The 22,299-nt window shown below is 52.7% G+C and overlaps 6 protein-coding genes across 11 annotated transcripts in view; 5 read left to right on the forward strand and 1 right to left on the reverse strand.

The window, feature by feature from the left end:
* The window catches only part of CDH18 (cadherin 18), a 438,213-nt gene that overhangs the window by 245,737 nt on the left and 170,177 nt on the right, over window positions 1-22,299 (reverse strand). The gene's annotated exons all lie outside the window — the stretch shown is intronic.
* LOC147655628 (uncharacterized) lies at window positions 3,916-6,853 on the forward strand. The gene has a single exon (XM_086898654.1). It carries the CDS (start codon window positions 4,284-4,286, stop codon window positions 6,537-6,539), a length of 2,256 nt encoding a protein of 751 aa, XP_086754780.1. The 5' UTR covers window positions 3,916-4,283; the 3' UTR covers window positions 6,540-6,853.
* LOC147655629 (uncharacterized) lies at window positions 8,135-10,707 on the forward strand. The gene has a single exon (XM_086898545.1). The coding sequence runs from the start codon at window positions 8,135-8,137 to the stop codon at window positions 10,391-10,393; it is 2,259 nt and encodes a 752-aa protein (XP_086754671.1). The 3' UTR covers window positions 10,394-10,707.
* On the forward strand, window positions 11,686-14,261 carry LOC147655630 (uncharacterized). Its single transcript, XM_086898638.1, has one exon. It carries the CDS (start codon window positions 11,989-11,991, stop codon window positions 14,245-14,247), a length of 2,259 nt encoding a protein of 752 aa, XP_086754764.1. The 5' UTR covers window positions 11,686-11,988; the 3' UTR covers window positions 14,248-14,261.
* Window positions 15,541-18,415, forward strand: LOC147655631 (uncharacterized). The gene has a single exon (XM_086898590.1). It carries the CDS (start codon window positions 15,843-15,845, stop codon window positions 18,099-18,101), a length of 2,259 nt encoding a protein of 752 aa, XP_086754716.1. The 5' UTR covers window positions 15,541-15,842; the 3' UTR covers window positions 18,102-18,415.
* Window positions 19,697-22,269, forward strand: LOC111943451 (uncharacterized). Its single transcript, XM_086898525.1, has one exon. The coding sequence runs from the start codon at window positions 19,697-19,699 to the stop codon at window positions 21,953-21,955; it is 2,259 nt and encodes a 752-aa protein (XP_086754651.1). The 3' UTR covers window positions 21,956-22,269.

The raw sequence follows: 22,299 nt of genomic DNA on the forward strand, positions 1-22,299 counted from the left end.
TAATGTCAAGGAAATACCAAGAACCAGTCATGACTGATTATTTTTAGAAATTCAAATCTTATTAGTGCCTCAGAGATACCACCATTTTTGTGCACATTGAAGTTTCCACCCATGCAGTTCTTAGGTAAACCCAAAATATTTCCTGAAAGACATTTCTGGTGTACCTCAAAGTAGACAGTGTCTTTATAACATGTTGCTGGTATCAATATGCTTTAAGCACTAGTCTGTCTTTTCAGCCAGCACATTTTCTTGAAGACTAGCACGTAGAACTGATGTTTTGTGTGAGAGGCTCTAGAGACAAAAAGAACAAAATGCTCTTCATTCACAATATTTTAAAGAACAAAACTAGAATGATTACAGAGATTACACTCCTGGCTTGCCTGATAAATTTGATATAACTCCAGATAATAAAGTTTAGTCAGTGTCAATGATGACATCCTCAAAACTGAAGACATCCTCCCCCATGATTCGTAGCTGGTAGATGAAAGATACACGATCATCAACAATACTCTTTTGCTTTTTCCTATTGAGATAGTCTTCAGACAAATTCTGAAATCAGTTTATTTCTTTCCTCTGATTAAAGAAGCAAGCAAAACAGATGCTAAAGCCTCCAATTAGGAAATTCTTATTTCTATAGTATCTTTAGTTTCTTTATTCCTTCTTTCGCCCTTTTCCACCATTGGTTTCTCAGAGTGTCAGAATGTGGGAAAATGGCTGGGGGTAAAATCAGAGAAAACAGGGAAGTTATATTCACACTAACAGAAGCTATAACAATACAGAAAATTTAGGGTGCAGAGCAGTTGCATCATGCCTGATTTCCCCCTACAAGACACGCTAAAGGATATGAAATGGAGGGTGAAGGAGAGTGGAGACCCAGCAGCCAGACTTTGTTAAAATCCTTGCAAAGGAGGGACCTTGGTGGTACCTTGTAGCTGATAATCTCCATATCAGGTGTTAATCAAGGGAGAAAAAAAGATGCCTTGCTGTTGAACCAGCAGCCATGGCGAGATCACAGATGTCATACTGATGCACACCTCCATCCCAAAGATACCCATGTCCAAGTTTCCCATCACCCCTCACAGAGAAGTATTCTATATTTTTTGACTATATCTTAGAATTTTACACCAATCAGTGACAAACATAGGTATTACTGGAGTTACTCCAGCTCCACCATGACATAAAGAAACAGTATGAAAGTAAGTTAAGAATGGGACAAAGTTAGGAAATACTCCATTGTAAATTTTGGAATCAGTCAATGGGCTGAACCTGTCTTCTTCCCCACAGCGACTCCTATTGGGTAAGAACTGTCCTACTGTGTGCTGAATGATTATCCCATGCCAGCTTGTGCTAGGGATTAGAGCTTGTATTGTATTACTTTGAATAAATTTTTTCAGTCAGACACTATCACTGACAATCCACAAACCTTAACCTGTCAGAATCTTATTAATAAAGAGTGTTGTGTAAACTGTTAGTGTGAGTCCTTCACGGGTGCTGGCAGTCACTGTCAGCAGGCAAAGTACTCAAAGATGTGGAGACCTGTGAGGGGGTCTGTTTGCTAGTGACTCTGACTAAGTCAGTCCAATCAGAAGACTGCTCAGTGCAGGTTCCCCATAACTGGATGTTGACTGACCGATTTGGCACAGGATCTTGGCTTCCTTTGGATGCTGTCTTTGTCAACACAGAAGGTTTCAGGAAATTCCTTTTCACGACACAGTATCTTTTGTATCTCCTGTACTCTGTTGCTTAATAGCAAATGAGAGCTTCAATATAAAATTTTTCGATGAAACACATGATCATTATTTTTATTATTTTGTAGAATTTTTTACACTCTTTCTTTACATTACAGTGATTTCAGTGCTATCATATACCACAAAAGAGATGCTGGTGCTTTATACTACTTCAGTTTTTGTCATCATTATACTAGACTAGCCCTCGGATTCTAAAAGAGCTTCATATGCATGGCCTAATTATTTTAGAGTGAGCAGCTTCCATGATTGCAGTGACTTTCCATGTGCTTGCAGGATCTCTAGAAGGTTTCCCGCTGATGTGCTTGCAATAGTGCACTTTTAGAACATTTATATACTATAGATTTTACAAATGTTAACACAAACTTCAACTATCAAACACATACCACTATTTCTTACTTAGTTAAATTAATGTTTTCAAAATTAGCAGGAAACATTTGTGACAAAAAAAAAGGGTTTTTTTGAATCTGTGTATATCCTACAATGCCAAAAGAAAAATCTCCAGGAACAAACTGGACATCATTTTAAAGTGAACACTATGGATACACTAAAAGAATTTATGTTAAATATTTTAAAAACTCAAGATCAAGTCCAGTATGGTATTACACAAAGGAATCCCATAGCATATTCAATTCACTATTAACTTCACTGAATCTACAATAAGTGAGAGTTTGCCAACTCTTTACTTCCCAAGAAGTAGATCAGACTACTTATAATCCAATTAGAATAGAAGTAATATAGTTCTACTTCTTGGGAAGTAGATTTAAAGACTACTTTAAATCTACATCCCAAGTAGAAGTACAAAAGTACTACTGCAAGACTGGTACTTGGTACCAACCTCTTAGAGCCCCTGGCGAGCAGCCCGGAAGCCCACACGAAGGCCGTGCAGGAGTACATCCGCCTGCTGCATCGGCTCAAACAAGTGCGGATCTACGGCCATTGAAAGGGATCTCCCTGCACAGAGCTGTGCTTGTGGGGCCTCTTGGCAGACCCTCTAGATATTAACCTCCCGTAGTTAGTGTAGTTTTACAGTACATATTAACACCCCATAGTCAGTGCATTTGCTGCACGTATTACAGCCCCGTAAGTAGTAATTTTACCATATGTATTAGGACCCTCTAGGTAGTGAAATTACCAGATAGACTGGGACACTTTAGGTGGCCCTTTTCCCGTAGATAGTAATACCCCCTAGATAGTGAATTCAGCATTCCAGACCCTTCTTTGTTATTGTTTCAATAAACACATCTATTCCTTAAACGGACTGTGCAAGCTCTTCTTGAATTCCAACAGACCTAGAATACTGGCAAATTCCACTAGTGGTGAATTTGTGACTGGCTGGCAGCAGGCCCTGTTACTAGCAAGCCTTTTGAACCAAGGCACACCATTCTCTCTCCACATTGCTCCTTTCAACGCTCTCCCAGGTGCAGAAGCCACTGAAGACCCAGGTGGCTCCAAAGATGAGGTTTGCCCTGTGTTCCCCTTTGCACATGCTGACCATTTCACAGCGGCTCTGAAGCTCTCCCTGGCAGCTCTGGCTGGGCAGGGACCAAGCAAGAGGCACCACTGCTGTGCATCCTTTTGTGTTCACTGGGGAACACAATGAAGATCCTGCCTGATCCCAGACACTCTGCAGGGCTTTGGCGCCACAGAAACCAACTTGTTGGGCATGCGGAAGGAGCACTGTGCTCTGTTGGCAGTGGGAGCTGCCCACTGGAAATCACCCCCCGTCACCTGCTCATCACCCCTGGGAAACTGGGCAATCAAGGTCCTCTCGCAGTGGCACAGCAGGAACTGAGATCCTGCCATGGAGAAGCCCCATGTCAGCAGCAGCAGATTCACCACTACACCCCCAGGACAGTCACTTAGGTCCCAAGAGCACCCCCACAAGCACACATGTCGGCACCAAGGCAAGCAATTCCATCGCAGAGCAGGAGATTTCCGGGCGCAAAGCCTTCACGGGCCATGTCACCCAATTTCAGATTGAAAAGCTTTTGGGGGGCTTCTGCCCGTTTATTCAAGTGAGCCGCCGGGGCTCCATTGTGACCCGTTGGTGTGCTCTTTGCGTGGCTCACGTCTTTGCTTGCCCGGGGCCATTATGAGTCCCAGGGCTGAGGTAGAGATGGAGGGCGGGGCTGGCCTGGCCAGGATGCACTCTGTCACCCGTGACATCACAGCACCTGTGTCACAATGGGTGCAGCTAGCAACATTAGGAGCAGGCGACGCTGGCCCAGTACAGCCTCGGCGAGCGGCGAGTGTGCGCGCAGACAGGAGGCTGTGCTGAACGCCAAAGGAGGCCGACGGCAGAAGCGCGAGTACGCGGGCAGCCGGGTCTCAGCGGGCATCCAGAGGCCAGGCTCTGGCAGGAGCACCTTTGCCAGGGCGCGGTGCTGCTGCCGGGACAGCGGCACAGGCCTTGCAGCCTGCCAGCTGCCCGGCCCCCTCGTGCCTGCTTTCAGATCCCCGGGGGCTCCTGTCCCCATTTCCCTTTTCAGTACCTCCCTCCCATCCCCACTCGAGCCCTGCAAAGCACCTTAGGCCATGCTGGCCACGACACTTCTTCTCTTGCTTGCGCAAGGCCTCATCCAGTACCCGCAGCAGGCCGGGGACGGGCTGGATGAGGCCGCACGGGAGCGCATGGAGCAGCGTGCTGAGTATCTGAACCAGCAGATGGCTCAGCTGCTTGAGGAACTGGAGCAGAAGAACCTGGAGCAGAGTGGTGGCGCCTGGGGAGCCCTGCTGGTCTGGCAGCTCTGGGCTCTAACCGGAATCCTGGTCCTTCTCGTGGCACTGTGGTTTGGAGTCGGGAAAATCAGACGCAATCCCGACAACAGTGGCGTCAAGGAGAGGTCCAGCAGCAACTTGGCGGAGGAAGAAGTCGAAGGAGAAGAAGGAGGAGAAGAAGAAGGAGGAGAAGAAGAAGGAGGAGAAGAAGGAGGAGACACCATCGTTGCAGAGAAAGATATAGAAAGCACCAGCGTGGGAGAAGGCACCATGGATGGAAATGAAGAAGGCAGCAACGTTGACGCAAAGGCAGAAAGCAGTGCTGGAAATGAGGCAGAAGAAGGCAATGAGGATGCAACAGAAGGAGTAATCCAGGGTGAGAAGTTTGAGGAAGCCATCGAAGCCGGAAAGGAGGAAGAAGATGAAGAAGAAGGCGGAGACAACACAGCGGCAGAGAGAGAAATCAAAAGCAACAATGCAAATGTGGGAGAAAATAAGTTGGATGGAAATGAAGAAGGCAGCACCATTGATGTAAAGGCCGAAAGCAGCGCTGGAAATGAAGCAAAAGACGGCAATGAGGATGCAAAAGAAGGAGTAAACCATGGTGAGAATTCTGAGGAAGCCCATGCCGCTGGAAATGAAGAGGAAGAAAAAGAAGAAGAAAAAGAGGAAGAAGAAGATAAAGAAGCAGGACACAACATTGTTGCAAAGGAAGAAATCAAAAGCAACGATGCAAATGTGGAAGAAGACAATAAGGATGGAAACGAAGAAGGCAACAACGTTGTTGCAAAGACAGAAAGCAGTGCTGGAAATGAAGCACAAAAAGGCAATGATGGTGCGAAGGGAGAAGTAAACCGTGGTTTACCAAAAGAGGGCGAGGAAGACAATGCTGCCGGACTCGAAGAAGACAAACGGGATGCAAAGAGAGAAGACGACGCCCACAATACCAAGGGGAACCTTGGAAGGCCTTTAGAGGAGCGCATAGAGTTGCACGTAGTGGACCTGGACAAAGGTTGCTCCCTGGTAATGGAGCTGATGGACAAACTGACAGACATCTTTGGACAAGACTTTTCCAACCATTTCTACCCGGTGCCACAACAAGCCATCGGAGTGGGCAGCGCCTTTGAAGGCTGGAGTCCCCACGCACAAGATGCTGTGTACCGTGTGCTTGTGCCCCTGAGTCCCCCTCCAGGACACGCTTTCCACCTGGAGCTGGACGCCGCAGGGATGCTCCAGAGGAACTTCTGTGTCCGTGTGGAGCTGCTGTGCACCTGCAGAGGGGAGCAGCTGCGGGAGGACATGCTGTGCTTCCTCCACCACTCCGAGGAGGAGCTGAGAAGGAAGCAAGACCCCAGCCTCCTGCAGACCCTGTGCACTGGCTCCTATCTAGACGTGGAAAAAACTGTCCAGTGGTTCTACCGATTCCTGAGAGCAGCCCGGCTGTTTTTGCCTCCGTCCTGCCACTGGCATTTAATGTTGCAGCCCTGCAGCCGCTCCTGTAAATTTCAGCTCAGCAGAGACACAGAAAGCTTCACGGTGGAGGTGATCTTTGGGGTGCGGCAAGGAGACACAGATGTCTTTGTGGGCAGCCAGCCTACAGAAGTAGGCGCGCCAAGCACAACGTGGCGCGAGACTTACGCCGTGGCAGAGGCAAAATTCTTCAGGCACATTTCCGGGCAGGCTCCCCAGGACAGCTGGCACTGCAAGTGCCTGCAGTTCCTCAGCTGCTTCCCGATGGGCGTAGGTTTTTCCAGCTACGCCTTGAAGACTGTGGTGATGCACCTCCTGAGCACCGTACCCCCGACACGCTGGGGCAGGAGGGACTTCCGTCAGCGACTGATGGATATCCTGAAGTACCTGCGGTGCTCGCTGGAGACAAAGCGACTTCACCACTTTGTCATAGGCAATGAGAAGTTTCCCAGGGAGATCAAATTGCCCTCCGGCTTGCGGCTGGCTCAGCCACCCAACCTCTTAGAGCCCCTGGCGAGCAGCCCGGAAGCCCACACGAAGGCCGTGCAGGAGTACATCCGCCTGCTGCATCGGCTCAAACAAGTGCGGATCTACGGCCATTGAAAGGGATCTCCCTGCACAGAGCTGTGCTTGTGGGGCCTCTTGGCAGACCCTCTAGATATTAACCTCCCGTAGTTAGTGTAGTTTTACAGTACATATTAACACCCCATAGTCAGTGCATTTGCTGCACGTATTACAGCCCCGTAAGTAGTAATTTTACCATATGTATTAGGACCCTCTAGGTAGTGAAATTACCAGATAGACTGGGACACTTTAGGTGGCCCTTTTCCCGTAGATAGTAATACCCCCTAGATAGTGAATTCAGCATTCCAGACCCTTCTTTGTTATTGTTTCAATAAACACGTCTATTCCTTAAACGGACTGTGCAAGCTCTTCTTGAATTCCAACAGACCTAGAATACTGGCAAATTCCACTAGTGGTGAATTTGTGACTGGCTGGCAGCAGGCCCTGTTACTAGCAAGCCTTTTGAACCAAGGCACACCATTCTCTCTCCACATTGCTCCTTTCAACGCTCTCCCAGGTGCAGAAGCCACTGAAGACCCAGGTGGCTCCAAAGATGAGGTTTGCCCTGTGTTCCCCTTTGCACATGCTGACCATTTCACAGCGGCTCTGAAGCTCTCCCTGGCAGCTCTGGCTGGGCAGGGACCAAGCAAGAGGCACCACTGCTGTGCATCCTTTTGTGTTCACTGGGGAACACAATGAAGATCCTGCCTGATCCCAGACACTCTGCAGGGCTTTGGCGCCACAGAAACCAACTTGTTGGGCATGCGGAAGGAGCACTGTGCTCTGTTGGCAGTGGGAGCTGCCCACTGGAAATCACCCCCCGTCACCTGCTCATCACCCCTGGGAAACTGGGCAATCAAGGTCCTCTCGCAGTGGCACAGCAGGAACTGAGATCCTGCCATGGAGAAGCCCCATGTCAGCAGCAGCAGATTCACCACTACACCCCCAGGACAGTCACTTAGGTCCCAAGAGCACCCCCACAAGCACACATGTCGGCACCAAGGCAAGCAATTCCATCGCAGAGCAGGAGATTTCCGGGCGCAAAGCCTTCACGGGCCATGTCACCCAATTTCAGATTGAAAAGCTTTTGGGGGGCTTCTGCCCGTTTATTCAAGTGAGCCGCCGGGGCTCCATTGTGACCCGTTGGTGTGCTCTTTGCGTGGCTCACGTCTTTGCTTGCCCGGGGCCATTATGAGTCCCAGGGCTGAGGTAGAGATGGAGGGCGGGGCTGGCCTGGCCAGGATGCACTCTGTCACCCGTGACATCACAGCACCTGTGTCACAATGGGTGCAGCTAGCAACATTAGGAGCAGGCGACGCTGGCCCAGTACAGCCTCGGCGAGCGGCGAGTGTGCGCGCAGACAGGAGGCTGTGCTGAACGCCAAAGGAGGCCGACGGCAGAAGCGCGAGTACGCGGGCAGCCGGGTCTCAGCGGGCATCCAGAGGCCAGGCTCTGGCAGGAGCACCTTTGCCAGGGCGCGGTGCTGCTGCCGGGACAGCGGCACAGGCCTTGCAGCCTGCCAGCTGCCCGGCCCCCTCGTGCCTGCTTTCAGATCCCCGGGGGCTCCTGTCCCCATTTCCCTTTTCAGTACCTCCCTCCCATCCCCACTCGAGCCCTGCAAAGCACCTTAGGCCATGCTGGCCACGACACTTCTTCTCTTGCTTGCGCAAGGCCTCATCCAGTACCCGCAGCAGGCCGGGGACGGGCTGGATGAGGCCGCACGGGAGCGCATGGAGCAGCGTGCTGAGTATCTGAACCAGCAGATGGCTCAGCTGCTTGAGGAACTGGAGCAGAAGAACCTGGAGCAGAGTGGTGGCGCCTGGGGAGCCCTGCTGGTCTGGCAGCTCTGGGCTCTAACCGGAATCCTGGTCCTTCTCGTGGCACTGTGGTTTGGAGTCGGGAAAATCAGACGCAATCCCGACAACAGTGGCGTCAAGGAGAGGTCCAGCAGCAACTTGGCGGAGGAAGAAGTCGAAGGAGAAGAAGGAGGAGAAGAAGAAGGAGGAGAAGAAGAAGGAGGAGAAGAAGAAGGAGGAGACACCATCGTTGCAGAGAAAGATATAGAAAGCACCAACGTGGGAGAAGGCACCATGGATGGAAATGAAGAAGGCAGCAACGTTGACGCAAAGGCAGAAAGCAGTGCTGGAAATGAGGCAGAAGAAGGCAATGAGGATGCAACAGAAGGAGTAATCCAGGGTGAGAAGTTTGAGGAAGCCATCGAAGCCGGAAAGGAGGAAGAAGATGAAGAAGAAGGCGGAGACAACACAGCGGCAGAGAGAGAAATCAAAAGCAACAATGCAAATGTGGGAGAAAATAAGTTGGATGGAAATGAAGAAGGCAGCACCATTGATGTAAAGGCCGAAAGCAGCGCTGGAAATGAAGCAAAAGACGGCAATGAGGATGCAAAAGAAGGAGTAAACCATGGTGAGAATTCTGAGGAAGCCCATGCCGCTGGAAATGAAGAGGAAGAAAAAGAAGAAGAAAAAGAGGAAGAAGAAGATAAAGAAGCAGGACACAACATTGTTGCAAAGGAAGAAATCAAAAGCAACGATGCAAATGTGGAAGAAGACAATAAGGATGGAAACGAAGAAGGCAACAACGTTGTTGCAAAGACAGAAAGCAGTGCTGGAAATGAAGCACAAAAAGGCAATGATGGTGCGAAGGGAGAAGTAAACCGTGGTTTACCAAAAGAGGGCGAGGAAGACAATGCTGCCGGACTCGAAGAAGACAAACGGGATGCAAAGAGAGAAGACGACGCCCACAATACCAAGGGGAACCTTGGAAGGCCTTTAGAGGAGCGCATAGAGTTGCACGTAGTGGACCTGGACAAAGGTTGCTCCCTGGTAATGGAGCTGATGGACAAACTGACAGACATCTTTGGACAAGACTTTTCCAACCATTTCTACCCGGTGCCACAACAAGCCATCGGAGTGGGCAGCGCCTTTGAAGGCTGGAGTCCCCACGCACAAGATGCTGTGTACCGTGTGCTTGTGCCCCTGAGTCCCCCTCCAGGACACGCTTTCCACCTGGAGCTGGACGCCGCAGGGATGCTCCAGAGGAACTTCTGTGTCCGTGTGGAGCTGCTGTGCACCTGCAGAGGGGAGCAGCTGCGGGAGGACATGCTGTGCTTCCTCCACCACTCCGAGGAGGAGCTGAGAAGGAAGCAAGACCCCAGCCTCCTGCAGACCCTGTGCACTGGCTCCTATCTAGACGTGGAAAAAACTGTCCAGTGGTTCTACCGATTCCTGAGAGCAGCCCGGCTGTTTTTGCCTCCGTCCTGCCACTGGCATTTAATGTTGCAGCCCTGCAGCCGCTCCTGTAAATTTCAGCTCAGCAGAGACACAGAAAGCTTCACGGTGGAGGTGATCTTTGGGGTGCGGCAAGGAGACACAGATGTCTTTGTGGGCAGCCAGCCTACAGAAGTAGGCGCGCCAAGCACAACGTGGCGCGAGACTTACGCCGTGGCAGAGGCAAAATTCTTCAGGCACATTTCCGGGCAGGCTCCCCAGGACAGCTGGCACTGCAAGTGCCTGCAGTTCCTCAGCTGCTTCCCGATGGGCGTAGGTTTTTCCAGCTACGCCTTGAAGACTGTGGTGATGCACCTCCTGAGCACCGTACCCCCGACACGCTGGGGCAGGAGGGACTTCCGTCAGCGACTGATGGATATCCTGAAGTACCTGCGGTGCTCGCTGGAGACAAAGCGACTTCACCACTTTGTCATAGGCAATGAGAAGTTTCCCAGGGAGATCAAATTGCCCTCCGGCTTGCGGCTGGCTCAGCCACCCAACCTCTTAGAGCCCCTGGCGAGCAGCCCGGAAGCCCACACGAAGGCCGTGCAGGAGTACATCCGCCTGCTGCATCGGCTCAAACAAGTGCGGATCTACGGCCATTGAAAGGGATCTCCCTGCACAGAGCTGTGCTTGTGGGGCCTCTTGGCAGACCCTCTAGATATTAACCTCCCGTAGTTAGTGTAGTTTTACAGTACATATTAACACCCCATAGTCAGTGCATTTGCTGCACGTATTACAGCCCCGTAAGTAGTAATTTTACCATATGTATTAGGACCCTCTAGGTAGTGAAATTACCAGATAGACTGGGACACTTTAGGTGGCCCTTTTCCCGTAGATAGTAATACCCCCTAGATAGTGAATTCAGCATTCCAGACCCTTCTTTGTTATTGTTTCAATAAACACGTCTATTCCTTAAACGGACTGTGCAAGCTCTTCTTGAATTCCAACAGACCTAGAATACTGGCAAATTCCACTAGTGGTGAATTTGTGACTGGCTGGCAGCAGGCCCTGTTACTAGCAAGCCTTTTGAACCAAGGCACACCATTCTCTCTCCACATTGCTCCTTTCAACGCTCTCCCAGGTGCAGAAGCCACTGAAGACCCAGGTGGCTCCAAAGATGAGGTTTGCCCTGTGTTCCCCTTTGCACATGCTGACCATTTCACAGCGGCTCTGAAGCTCTCCCTGGCAGTTCGGGCTGGGCAGGGACCAAGCAAGAGGCACCACTGCTGTGCATCCTTTTGTGTTCACTGGGGAACACAATGAAGATCCTGCCTGATCCCAGACACTCTGCAGGGCTTTGGCGCCACAGAAACCAACTTGTTGGGCATGCGGAAGGAGCACTGTGCTCTGTTGGCAGTGGGAGCTGCCCACTGGAAATCACCCCCCGTCACCTGCTCATCACCCCTGGGAAACTGGGCAATCAAGGTCCTCTCGCAGTGGCACAGCAGGAACTGAGATCCTGCCATGGAGAAGCCCCATGTCAGCAGCAGCAGATTCACCACTACACCCCCAGGACAGTCACTTAGGTCCCAAGAGCACCCCCACAAGCACACATGTCGGCACCAAGGCAAGCAATTCCATCGCAGAGCAGGAGATTTCCGGGCGCAAAGCCTTCACGGGCCATGTCACCCAATTTCAGATTGAAAAGCTTTTGGGGGGCTTCTGCCCGTTTATTCAAGTGAGCCGCCGGGGCTCCATTGTGACCCGTTGGTGTGCTCTTTGCGTGGCTCACGTCTTTGCTTGCCCGGGGCCATTATGAGTCCCAGGGCTGAGGTAGAGATGGAGGGCGGGGCTGGCCTGGCCAGGATGCACTCTGTCACCCGTGACATCACAGCACCTGTGTCACAATGGGTGCAGCTAGCAACATTAGGAGCAGGCGACGCTGGCCCAGTACAGCCTCGGCGAGCGGCGAGTGTGCGCGCAGACAGGAGGCTGTGCTGAACGCCAAAGGAGGCCGACGGCAGAAGCGCGAGTACGCGGGCAGCCGGGTCTCAGCGGGCATCCAGAGGCCAGGCTCTGGCAGGAGCACCTTTGCCAGGGCGCGGTGCTGCTGCCGGGACAGCGGCACAGGCCTTGCAGCCTGCCAGCTGCCCGGCCCCCTCGTGCCTGCTTTCAGATCCCCGGGGGCTCCTGTCCCCATTTCCCTTTTCAGTACCTCCCTCCCATCCCCACTCGAGCCCTGCAAAGCACCTTAGGCCATGCTGGCCACGACACTTCTTCTCTTGCTTGCGCAAGGCCTCATCCAGTACCCGCAGCAGGCCGGGGACGGGCTGGATGAGGCCGCACGGGAGCGCATGGAGCAGCGTGCTGAGTATCTGAACCAGCAGATGGCTCAGCTGCTTGAGGAACTGGAGCAGAAGAACCTGGAGCAGAGTGGTGGCGCCTGGGGAGCCCTGCTGGTCTGGCAGCTCTGGGCTCTAACCGGAATCCTGGTCCTTCTCGTGGCACTGTGGTTTGGAGTCGGGAAAATCAGACGCAATCCCGACAACAGTGGCGTCAAGGAGAGGTCCAGCAGCAACTTGGCGGAGGAAGAAGTCGAAGGAGAAGAAGGAGGAGAAGAAGAAGGAGGAGAAGAAGAAGGAGGAGAAGAAGAAGGAGGAGACACCATCGTTGCAGAGAAAGATATAGAAAGCACCAACGTGGGAGAAGGCACCATGGATGGAAATGAAGAAGGCAGCAACGTTGACGCAAAGGCAGAAAGCAGTGCTGGAAATGAGGCAGAAGAAGGCAATGAGGATGCAACAGAAGGAGTAATCCAGGGTGAGAAGTTTGAGGAAGCCATCGAAGCCGGAAAGGAGGAAGAAGATGAAGAAGAAGGCGGAGACAACACAGAGGCAGAGAGAGAAATCAAAAGCAACAATGCAAATGTGGGAGAAAATAAGTTGGATGGAAATGAAGAAGGCAGCACCATTGATGTAAAGGCCGAAAGCAGCGCTGGAAATGAAGCAAAAGACGGCAATGAGGATGCAAAAGAAGGAGTAAACCATGGTGAGAATTCTGAGGAAGCCCATGCTGCTGGAAATGAAGAGGAAGAAAAAGAAGAAGAAAAAGAGGAAGAAGAAGATAAAGAAGCAGGACACAACATTGTTGCAAAGGAAGAAATCAAAAGCAACGATGCAAATGTGGAAGAAGACAATAAGGATGGAAACGAAGAAGGCAACAACGTTGTTGCAAAGACAGAAAGCAGTGCTGGAAATGAAGCACAAAAAGGCAATGATGGTGCGAAGGGAGAAGTAAACCGTGGTTTACCAAAAGAGGGCGAGGAAGACAATGCTGCCGGACTCGAAGAAGACAAACGGGATGCAAAGAGAGAAGACGACGCCCACAATACCAAGGGGAACCTTGGAAGGCCTTTAGAGGAGCGCATAGAGTTGCACGTAGTGGACCTGGACAAAGGTTGCTCCCTGGTAATGGAGCTGATGGACAAACTGACAGACATCTTTGGACAAGACTTTTCCAACCATTTCTACCCGGTGCCACAACAAGCCATCGGAGTGGGCAGCGCCTTTGAAGGCTGGAGTCCCCACGCACAAGATGCTGTGTACCGTGTGCTTGTGCCCCTGAGTCCCCCTCCAGGACACGCTTTCCACCTGGAGCTGGACGCCGCAGGGATGCTCCAGAGGAACTTCTGTGTCCGTGTGGAGCTGCTGTGCACCTGCAGAGGGGAGCAGCTGCGGGAGGACATGCTGTGCTTCCTCCACCACTCCGAGGAGGAGCTGAGAAGGAAGCAGGACCCCAGCCTCCTGCAGACCCTGTGCACTGGCTCCTATCTAGACGTGGAAAAAACTGTCCAGTGGTTCTACCGATTCCTGAGAGCAGCCCGGCTGTTTTTGCCTCCGTCCTGCCACTGGCATTTAATGTTGCAGCCCTGCAGCCGCTCCTGTAAATTTCAGCTCAGCAGAGACACAGAAAGCTTCACGGTGGAGGTGATCTTTGGGGTGCGGCAAGGAGACACAGATGTCTTTGTGGGCAGCCAGCCTACTGAAGTAGGCGCGCCAAGCACAACGTGGCGCGAGACTTACGCCGTGGCAGAGGCAAAATTCTTCAGGCACATTTCCGGGCAGGCTCCCCAGGACAGCTGGCACTGCAAGTGCCTGCAGTTCCTCAGCTGCTTCCCGATGGGCGTAGGTTTTTCCAGCTACGCCTTGAAGACTGTGGTGATGCACCTCCTGAGCACCGTACCCCCGACACGCTGGGGCAGGAGGGACTTCCGTCAGCGACTGATGGATATCCTGAAGTACCTGCGGTGCTCGCTGGAGACAAAGCGACTTCACCACTTTGTCATAGGCAATGAGAAGTTTCCCAGGGAGATCAAATTGCCCTCCGGCTTGCGGCTGGCTCAGCCACCCAACCTCTTAGAGCCCCTGGCGAGCAGCCCGGAAGCCCACACGAAGGCCGTGCAGGAGTACATCCGCCTGCTGCATCGGCTCAAACAAGTGCGGATCTACGGCCATTGAAAGGGATCTCCCTGCACAGAGCTGTGCTTGTGGGGCCTCTTGGCAGACCCTCTAGATATTAACCTCCCGTAGTTAGTGTAGTTTTACAGTACATATTAACACCCCATAGTCAGTGCATTTGCTGCACGTATTACAGCCCCGTAAGTAGTAATTTTACCATATGTATTAGGACCCTCTAGGTAGTGAAATTACCAGATAGACTGGGACACTTTAGGTGGCCCTTTTCCCGTAGATAGTAATACCCCCTAGATAGTGAATTCAGCATTCCAGACCCTTCTTTGTTATTGTTTCAATAAACACGTCTATTCCTTAAACGGACTGTGCAAGCTCTTCTTGAATTCCAACAGACCTAGAATACTGGCAAATTCCACTAGTGGTGAATTTGTGACTGGCTGGCAGCAGGCCCTGTTACTAGCAAGCCTTTTGAACCAAGGCACACCATTCTCTCTCCACATTGCTCCTTTCAACGCTCTCCCAGGTGCAGAAGCCACTGAAGACCCAGGTGGCTCCAAAGATGAGGTTTGCCCTGTGTTCCCCTTTGCACATGCTGACCATTTCACAGCGGCTCTGAAGCTCTCCCTGGCAGCTCTGGCTGGGCAGGGACCAAGCAAGAGGCACCACTGCTGTGCATCCTTTTGTGTTCACTGGGGAACACAATGAAGATCCTGCCTGATCCCAGACACTCTGCAGGGCTTTGGCGCCACAGAAACCAACTTGTTGGGCATGCGGAAGGAGCACTGTGCTCTGTTGGCAGTGGGAGCTGCCCACTGGAAATCACCCCCCGTCACCTGCTCATCACCCCTGGGAAACTGGGCAATCAAGGTCCTCTCGCAGTGGCACAGCAGGAACTGAGATCCTGCCATGGAGAAGCCCCATGTCAGCAGCAGCAGATTCACCACTACACCCCCAGGACAGTCACTTAGGTCCCAAGAGCACCCCCACAAGCACACATGTCGGCACCAAGGCAAGCAATTCCATCGCAGAGCAGGAGATTTCCGGGCGCAAAGCCTTCACGGGCCATGTCACCCAATTTCAGATTGAAAAGCTTTTGGGGGGCTTCTGCCCGTTTATTCAAGTGAGCCGCCGGGGCTCCATTGTGACCCGTTGGTGTGCTCTTTGCGTGGCTCACGTCTTTGCTTGCCCGGGGCCATTATGAGTCCCAGGGCTGAGGTAGAGATGGAGGGCGGGGCTGGCCTGGCCAGGATGCACTCTGTCACCCGTGACATCACAGCACCTGTGTCACAATGGGTGCAGCTAGCAACATTAGGAGCAGGCGACGCTGGCCCAGTACAGCCTCGGCGAGCGGCGAGTGTGCGCGCAGACAGGAGGCTGTGCTGAACGCCAAAGGAGGCCGACGGCAGAAGCGCGAGTACGCGGGCAGCCGGGTCTCAGCGGGCATCCAGAGGCCAGGCTCTGGCAGGAGCACCTTTGCCAGGGCGCGGTGCTGCTGCCGGGACAGCGGCACAGGCCTTGCAGCCTGCCAGCTGCCCGGCCCCCTCGTGCCTGCTTTTAGATCCCCGGGGGCTCCTGTCCCCATTTCCCTTTTCAGTACCTCCCTCCCATCCCCACTCGAGCCCTGCAAAGCACCTTAGGCCATGCTGGCCACGACACTTCTTCTCTTGCTTGCGCAAGGCCTCATCCAGTACCCGCAGCAGGCCGGGGACGGGCTGGATGAGGCCGCACGGGAGCGCATGGAGCAGCGTGCTGAGTATCTGAACCAGCAGATGGCTCAGCTGCTTGAGGAACTGGAGCAGAAGAACCTGGAGCAGAGTGGTGGCGCCTGGGGAGCCCTGCTGGTCTGGCAGCTCTGGGCTCTAACCGGAATCCTGGTCCTTCTCGTGGCACTGTGGTTTGGAGTCGGGAAAATCAGACGCAATCCCGACAACAGTGGCGTCAAGGAGAGGTCCAGCAGCAACTTGGCGGAGGAAGAAGTCGAAGGAGAAGAAGGAGGAGAAGAAGAAGGAGGAGAAGAAGAAGGAGGAGAAGAAGAAGGAGGAGACACCATCGTTGCAGAGAAAGATATAGAAAGCACCAACGTGGGAGAAGGCACCATGGATGGAAATGAAGAAGGCAGCAACGTTGACGCAAAGGCAGAAAGCAGTGCTGGAAATGAGGCAGAAGAAGGCAATGAGGATGCAACAGAAGGAGTAATCCAGGGTGAGAAGTTTGAGGAAGCCATCGAAGCCGGAAAGGAGGAAGAAGATGAAGAAGAAGGCGGAGACAACACAGCGGCAGAGAGAGAAATCAAAAGCAACAATGCAAATGTGGGAGAAAATAAGTTGGATGGAAATGAAGAAGGCAGCACCATTGATGTAAAGGCCGAAAGCAGCGCTGGAAATGAAGCAAAAGACGGCAATGAGGATGCAAAAGAAGGAGTAAACCATGGTGAGAATTCTGAGGAAGCCCATGCTGCTGGAAATGAAGAGGAAGAAAAAGAAGAAGAAAAAGAGGAAGAAGAAGATAAAGAAGCAGGACACAACATTGTTGCAAAGGAAGAAATCAAAAGCAACGATGCAAATGTGGAAGAAGACAATAAGGATGGAAACGAAGAAGGCAACAACGTTGTTGCAAAGACAGAAAGCAGTGCTGGAAATGAAGCACAAAAAGGCAATGATGGTGCGAAGGGAGAAGTAAACCGTGGTTTACCAAAAGAGGGCGAGGAAGACAATGCTGCCGGACTCGAAGAAGACAAACGGGATGCAAAGAGAGAAGACGACGCCCACAATACCAAGGGGAACCTTGGAAGGCCTTTAGAGGAGCGCATAGAGTTGCACGTAGTGGACCTGGACAAAGGTTGCTCCCTGGTAATGGAGCTGATGGACAAACTGACAGACATCTTTGGACAAGACTTTTCCAACCATTTCTACCCGGTGCCACAACAAGCCATCGGAGTGGGCAGCGCCTTTGAAGGCTGGAGTCCCCACGCACAAGATGCTGTGTACCGTGTGCTTGTGCCCCTGAGTCCCCCTCCAGGACACGCTTTCCACCTGGAGCTGGACGCCGCAGGGATGCTCCAGAGGAACTTCTGTGTCCGTGTGGAGCTGCTGTGCACCTGCAGAGGGGAGCAGCTGCGGGAGGACATGCTGTGCTTCCTCCACCACTCCGAGGAGGAGCTGAGAAGGAAGCAGGACCCCAGCCTCCTGCAGACCCTGTGCACTGGCTCCTATCTAGACGTGGAAAAAACTGTCCAGTGGTTCTACCGATTCCTGAGAGCAGCCCGGCTGTTTTTGCCTCCGTCCTGCCACTGGCATTTAATGTTGCAGCCCTGCAGCCGCTCCTGTAAATTTCAGCTCAGCAGAGACACAGAAAGCTTCACGGTGGAGGTGATCTTTGGGGTGCGGCAAGGAGACACAGATGTCTTTGTGGGCAGCCAGCCTACAGAAGTAGGCGCGCCAAGCACAACGTGGCGCGAGACTTACGCCGTGGCAGAGGCAAAATTCTTCAGGCACATTTCCGGGCAGGCTCCCCAGGACAGCTGGCACTGCAAGTGCCTGCAGTTCCTCAGCTGCTTCCCGATGGGCGTAGGTTTTTCCAGCTACGCCTTGAAGACTGTGGTGATGCACCTCCTGAGCACCGTACCCCCGACACGCTGGGGCAGGAGGGACTTCCGTCAGCGACTGATGGATATCCTGAAGTACCTGCGGTGCTCGCTGGAGACAAAGCGACTTCACCACTTTGTCATAGGCAATGAGAAGTTTCCCAGGGAGATCAAATTGCCCTCCGGCTTGCGGCTGGCTCAGCCACCCAACCTCTTAGAGCCCCTGGCGAGCAGCCCGGAAGCCCACACGAAGGCCGTGCAGGAGTACATCCGCCTGCTGCATCGGCTCAAACAAGTGCGGATCTACGGCCATTGAAAGGGATCTCCCTGCACAGAGCTGTGCTTGTGGGGCCTCTTGGCAGACCCTCTAGATATTAACCTCCCGTAGTTAGTGTAGTTTTACAGTACATATTAACACCCCATAGTCAGTGCATTTGCTGCACGTATTACAGCCCCGTAAGTAGTAATTTTACCATATGTATTAGGACCCTCTAGGTAGTGAAATTACCAGATAGACTGGGACACTTTAGGTGGCCCTTTTCCCGTAGATAGTAATACCCCCTAGATAGTGAATTCAGCATTCCAGACCCTTCTTTGTTATTGTTTCAATAAACACGTCTATTCCTTAAACGGACTGTGCAAGCTCTTCTTGAATTCCAACAGACCTAGAATACTGGCAAATTCCACTAGTGGTGAATTTGTGACTGGCTGGCAGCAGGCCCTGTTACTAGCAAGCCTTTTGAACCAAGGCACACCATTCTCTCTCCACATTGCTCCTTTCAACGCTCTCCCAGGTGCAGAAGCCACTGAAGACCCAGGTGGCTCCAAAGATGAGGTTTGCCCTGTGTTCCCCTTTGCACATGCTGACCATTTCACAGCGGCTCTGAAGCTCTCCCTGGCAGCTCTGGCTGGGCAGGGACCAAGCAAGAGGCACCACTGCTGTGCATCCTTTTGTGTTCACTGGGGAACACAATGAAGATCCTGCCTGATCCCAGACACTCTGCAGGGCTTTGGCGCCACAGAAACCAACTTGTTGGGCATGCGGAAGGAGCACTGTGCTCTGTTGGCAGTGGGAGCTGCCCACTGGAAATCACCCCCCGTCACCTGCTCATCACCCCTGGGAAACTGGGCAATCAAGGTCCTCTCGCAGTGGCACAGCAGGAACTGAGATCCTGCCATGGAGAAGCCCCATGTCAGCAGCAGCAGATTCACCACTACACCCCCAGGACAGTCACTTAGGTCCCAAGAGCACCCCCACAAGCACACATGTCGGCACCAAGGCAAGCAATTCCATCGCAGAGCAGGAGATTTCCGGGCGCAAAGCCTTCACGGGCCATGTCACCCAATTTCAGATTGAAAAGCTTTTGGGGGGCTTCTGCCCGTTTATTCAAGTGAGCCGCCGGGGCTCCATTGTGACCCGTTGGTGTGCTCTTTGCGTGGCTCACGTCTTTGCTTGCCCGGGGCCATTATGAGTCCCAGGGCTGAGGTAGAGATGGAGGGCGGGGCTGGCCTGGCCAGGATGCACTCTGTCACCCGTGACATCACAGCACCTGTGTCACAATGGGTGCAGCTAGCAACATTAGGAGCAGGCGACGCTGGCCCAGTACAGCCTCGGCGAGCGGCGAGTGTGCGCGCAGACAGGAGGCTGTGCTGAACGCCAAAGGAGGCCGACGGCAGAAGCGCGAGTACGCGGGCAGCCGGGTCTCAGCGGGCATCCAGAGGCCAGGCTCTGGCAGGAGCACCTTTGCCAGGGCGCGGTGCTGCTGCCGGGACAGCGGCACAGGCCTTGCAGCCTGCCAGCTGCCCGGCCCCCTCGTGCCTGCTTTCAGATCCCCGGGGGCTCCTGTCCCCATTTCCCTTTTCAGTACCTCCCTCCCATCCCCACTCGAGCCCTGCAAAGCACCTTAGGCCATGCTGGCCACGACACTTCTTCTCTTGCTTGCGCAAGGCCTCATCCAGTACCCGCAGCAGGCCGGGGACGGGCTGGATGAGGCCGCACGGGAGCGCATGGAGCAGCGTGCTGAGTATCTGAACCAGCAGATGGCTCAGCTGCTTGAGGAACTGGAGCAGAAGAACCTGGAGCAGAGTGGTGGCGCCTGGGGAGCCCTGCTGGTCTGGCAGCTCTGGGCTCTAACCGGAATCCTGGTCCTTCTCGTGGCACTGTGGTTTGGAGTCGGGAAAATCAGACGCAATCCCGACAACAGTGGCGTCAAGGAGAGGTCCAGCAGCAACTTGGCGGAGGAAGAAGTCGAAGGAGAAGAAGGAGGAGAAGAAGAAGGAGGAGAAGAAGAAGGAGGAGAAGAAGAAGGAGGAGACACCATCGTTGCAGAGAAAGATATAGAAAGCACCAACGTGGGAGAAGGCACCATGGATGGAAATGAAGAAGGCAGCAACGTTGACGCAAAGGCAGAAAGCAGTGCTGGAAATGAGGCAGAAGAAGGCAATGAGGATGCAACAGAAGGAGTAATCCAGGGTGAGAAGTTTGAGGAAGCCATCGAAGCCGGAAAGGAGGAAGAAGATGAAGAAGAAGGCGGAGACAACACAGCGGCAGAGAGAGAAATCAAAAGCAACAATGCAAATGTGGGAGAAAATAAGTTGGATGGAAATGAAGAAGGCAGCACCATTGATGTAAAGGCCGAAAGCAGCGCTGGAAATGAAGCAAAAGACGGCAATGAGGATGCAAAAGAAGGAGTAAACCATGGTGAGAATTCTGAGGAAGCCCATGCTGCTGGAAATGAAGAGGAAGAAAAAGAAGAAGAAAAAGAGGAAGAAGAAGATAAAGAAGCAGGACACAACATTGTTGCAAAGGAAGAAATCAAAAGCAACGATGCAAATGTGGAAGAAGACAATAAGGATGGAAACGAAGAAGGCAACAACGTTGTTGCAAAGACAGAAAGCAGTGCTGGAAATGAAGCACAAAAAGGCAATGATGGTGCGAAGGGAGAAGTAAACCGTGGTTTACCAAAAGAGGGCGAGGAAGACAATGCTGCCGGACTCGAAGAAGACAAACGGGATGCAAAGAGAGAAGACGACGCCCACAATACCAAGGGGAACCTTGGAAGGCCTTTAGAGGAGCGCATAGAGTTGCACGTAGTGGACCTGGACAAAGGTTGCTCCCTGGTAATGGAGCTGATGGACAAACTGACAGACATCTTTGGACAAGACTTTTCCAACCATTTCTACCCGGTGCCACAACAAGCCATCGGAGTGGGCAGCGCCTTTGAAGGCTGGAGTCCCCACGCACAAGATGCTGTGTACCGTGTGCTTGTGCCCCTGAGTCCCCCTCCAGGACACGCTTTCCACCTGGAGCTGGACGCCGCAGGGATGCTCCAGAGGAACTTCTGTGTCCGTGTGGAGCTGCTGTGCACCTGCAGAGGGGAGCAGCTGCGGGAGGACATGCTGTGCTTCCTCCACCACTCCGAGGAGGAGCTGAGAAGGAAGCAGGACCCCAGCCTCCTGCAGACCCTGTGCACTGGCTCCTATCTAGACGTGGAAAAAACTGTCCAGTGGTTCTACCGATTCCTGAGAGCAGCCCGGCTGTTTTTGCCTCCGTCCTGCCACTGGCATTTAATGTTGCAGCCCTGCAGCCGCTCCTGTAAATTTCAGCTCAGCAGAGACACAGAAAGCTTCACGGTGGAGGTGATCTTTGGGGTGCGGCAAGGAGACACAGATGTCTTTGTGGGCAGCCAGCCTACAGAAGTAGGCGCGCCAAGCACAACGTGGCGCGAGACTTACGCCGTGGCAGAGGCAAAATTCTTCAGGCACATTTCCGGGCAGGCTCCCCAGGACAGCTGGCACTGCAAGTGCCTGCAGTTCCTCAGCTGCTTCCCGATGGGCGTAGGTTTTTCCAGCTACGCCTTGAAGACTGTGGTGATGCACCTCCTGAGCACCGTACCCCCGACACGCTGGGGCAGGAGGGACTTCCGTCAGCGACTGATGGATATCCTGAAGTACCTGCGGTGCTCGCTGGAGACAAAGCGACTTCACCACTTTGTCATAGGCAATGAGAAGTTTCCCAGGGAGATCAAATTGCCCTCCGGCTTGCGGCTGGCTCAGCCACCCAACCTCTTAGAGCCCCTGGCGAGCAGCCCGGAAGCCCACACGAAGGCCGTGCAGGAGTACATCCGCCTGCTGCATCGGCTCAAACAAGTGCGGATCTACGGCCATTGAAAGGGATCTCCCTGCACAGAGCTGTGCTTGTGGGGCCTCTTGGCAGACCCTCTAGATATTAACCTCCCGTAGTTAGTGTAGTTTTACAGTACATATTAACACCCCATAGTCAGTGCATTTGCTGCACGTATTACAGCCCCGTAAGTAGTAATTTTACCATATGTATTAGGACCCTCTAGGTAGTGAAATTACCAGATAGACTGGGACACTTTAGGTGGCCCTTTTCCCGTAGATAGTAATACCCCCTAGATAGTGAATTCAGCATTCCAGACCCTTCTTTGTTATTGTTTCAATAAACACGTCTATTCCTTAAACGGACTGTGCAAGCTCTTCTTGAATTCCAA

The sequence above is a fragment of the Cyanistes caeruleus genome, chromosome 1, assembly GCF_971803275.1.
Source record: "Cyanistes caeruleus chromosome 1, bCyaCae1.hap1.1, whole genome shotgun sequence".
Lineage (NCBI taxonomy): Eukaryota > Metazoa > Chordata > Aves > Passeriformes > Paridae > Cyanistes > Cyanistes caeruleus.

Excerpts from the sequence above, each read along its gene's own strand:
- LOC147655630 (XM_086898638.1), top strand. The coding sequence starts at position 11,989 with ATGCTGGCCACGACACTTCTTCTCTTGCTTGCGCAAGGCCTCATCCAG.
- LOC147655631 (XM_086898590.1), top strand. The coding sequence starts at position 15,843 with ATGCTGGCCACGACACTTCTTCTCTTGCTTGCGCAAGGCCTCATCCAG.
- LOC147655628 (XM_086898654.1), top strand. The coding sequence starts at position 4,284 with ATGCTGGCCACGACACTTCTTCTCTTGCTTGCGCAAGGCCTCATCCAG.
- LOC111943451 (XM_086898525.1), top strand. The coding sequence starts at position 19,697 with ATGCTGGCCACGACACTTCTTCTCTTGCTTGCGCAAGGCCTCATCCAG.
- LOC147655629 (XM_086898545.1), top strand. The coding sequence starts at position 8,135 with ATGCTGGCCACGACACTTCTTCTCTTGCTTGCGCAAGGCCTCATCCAG.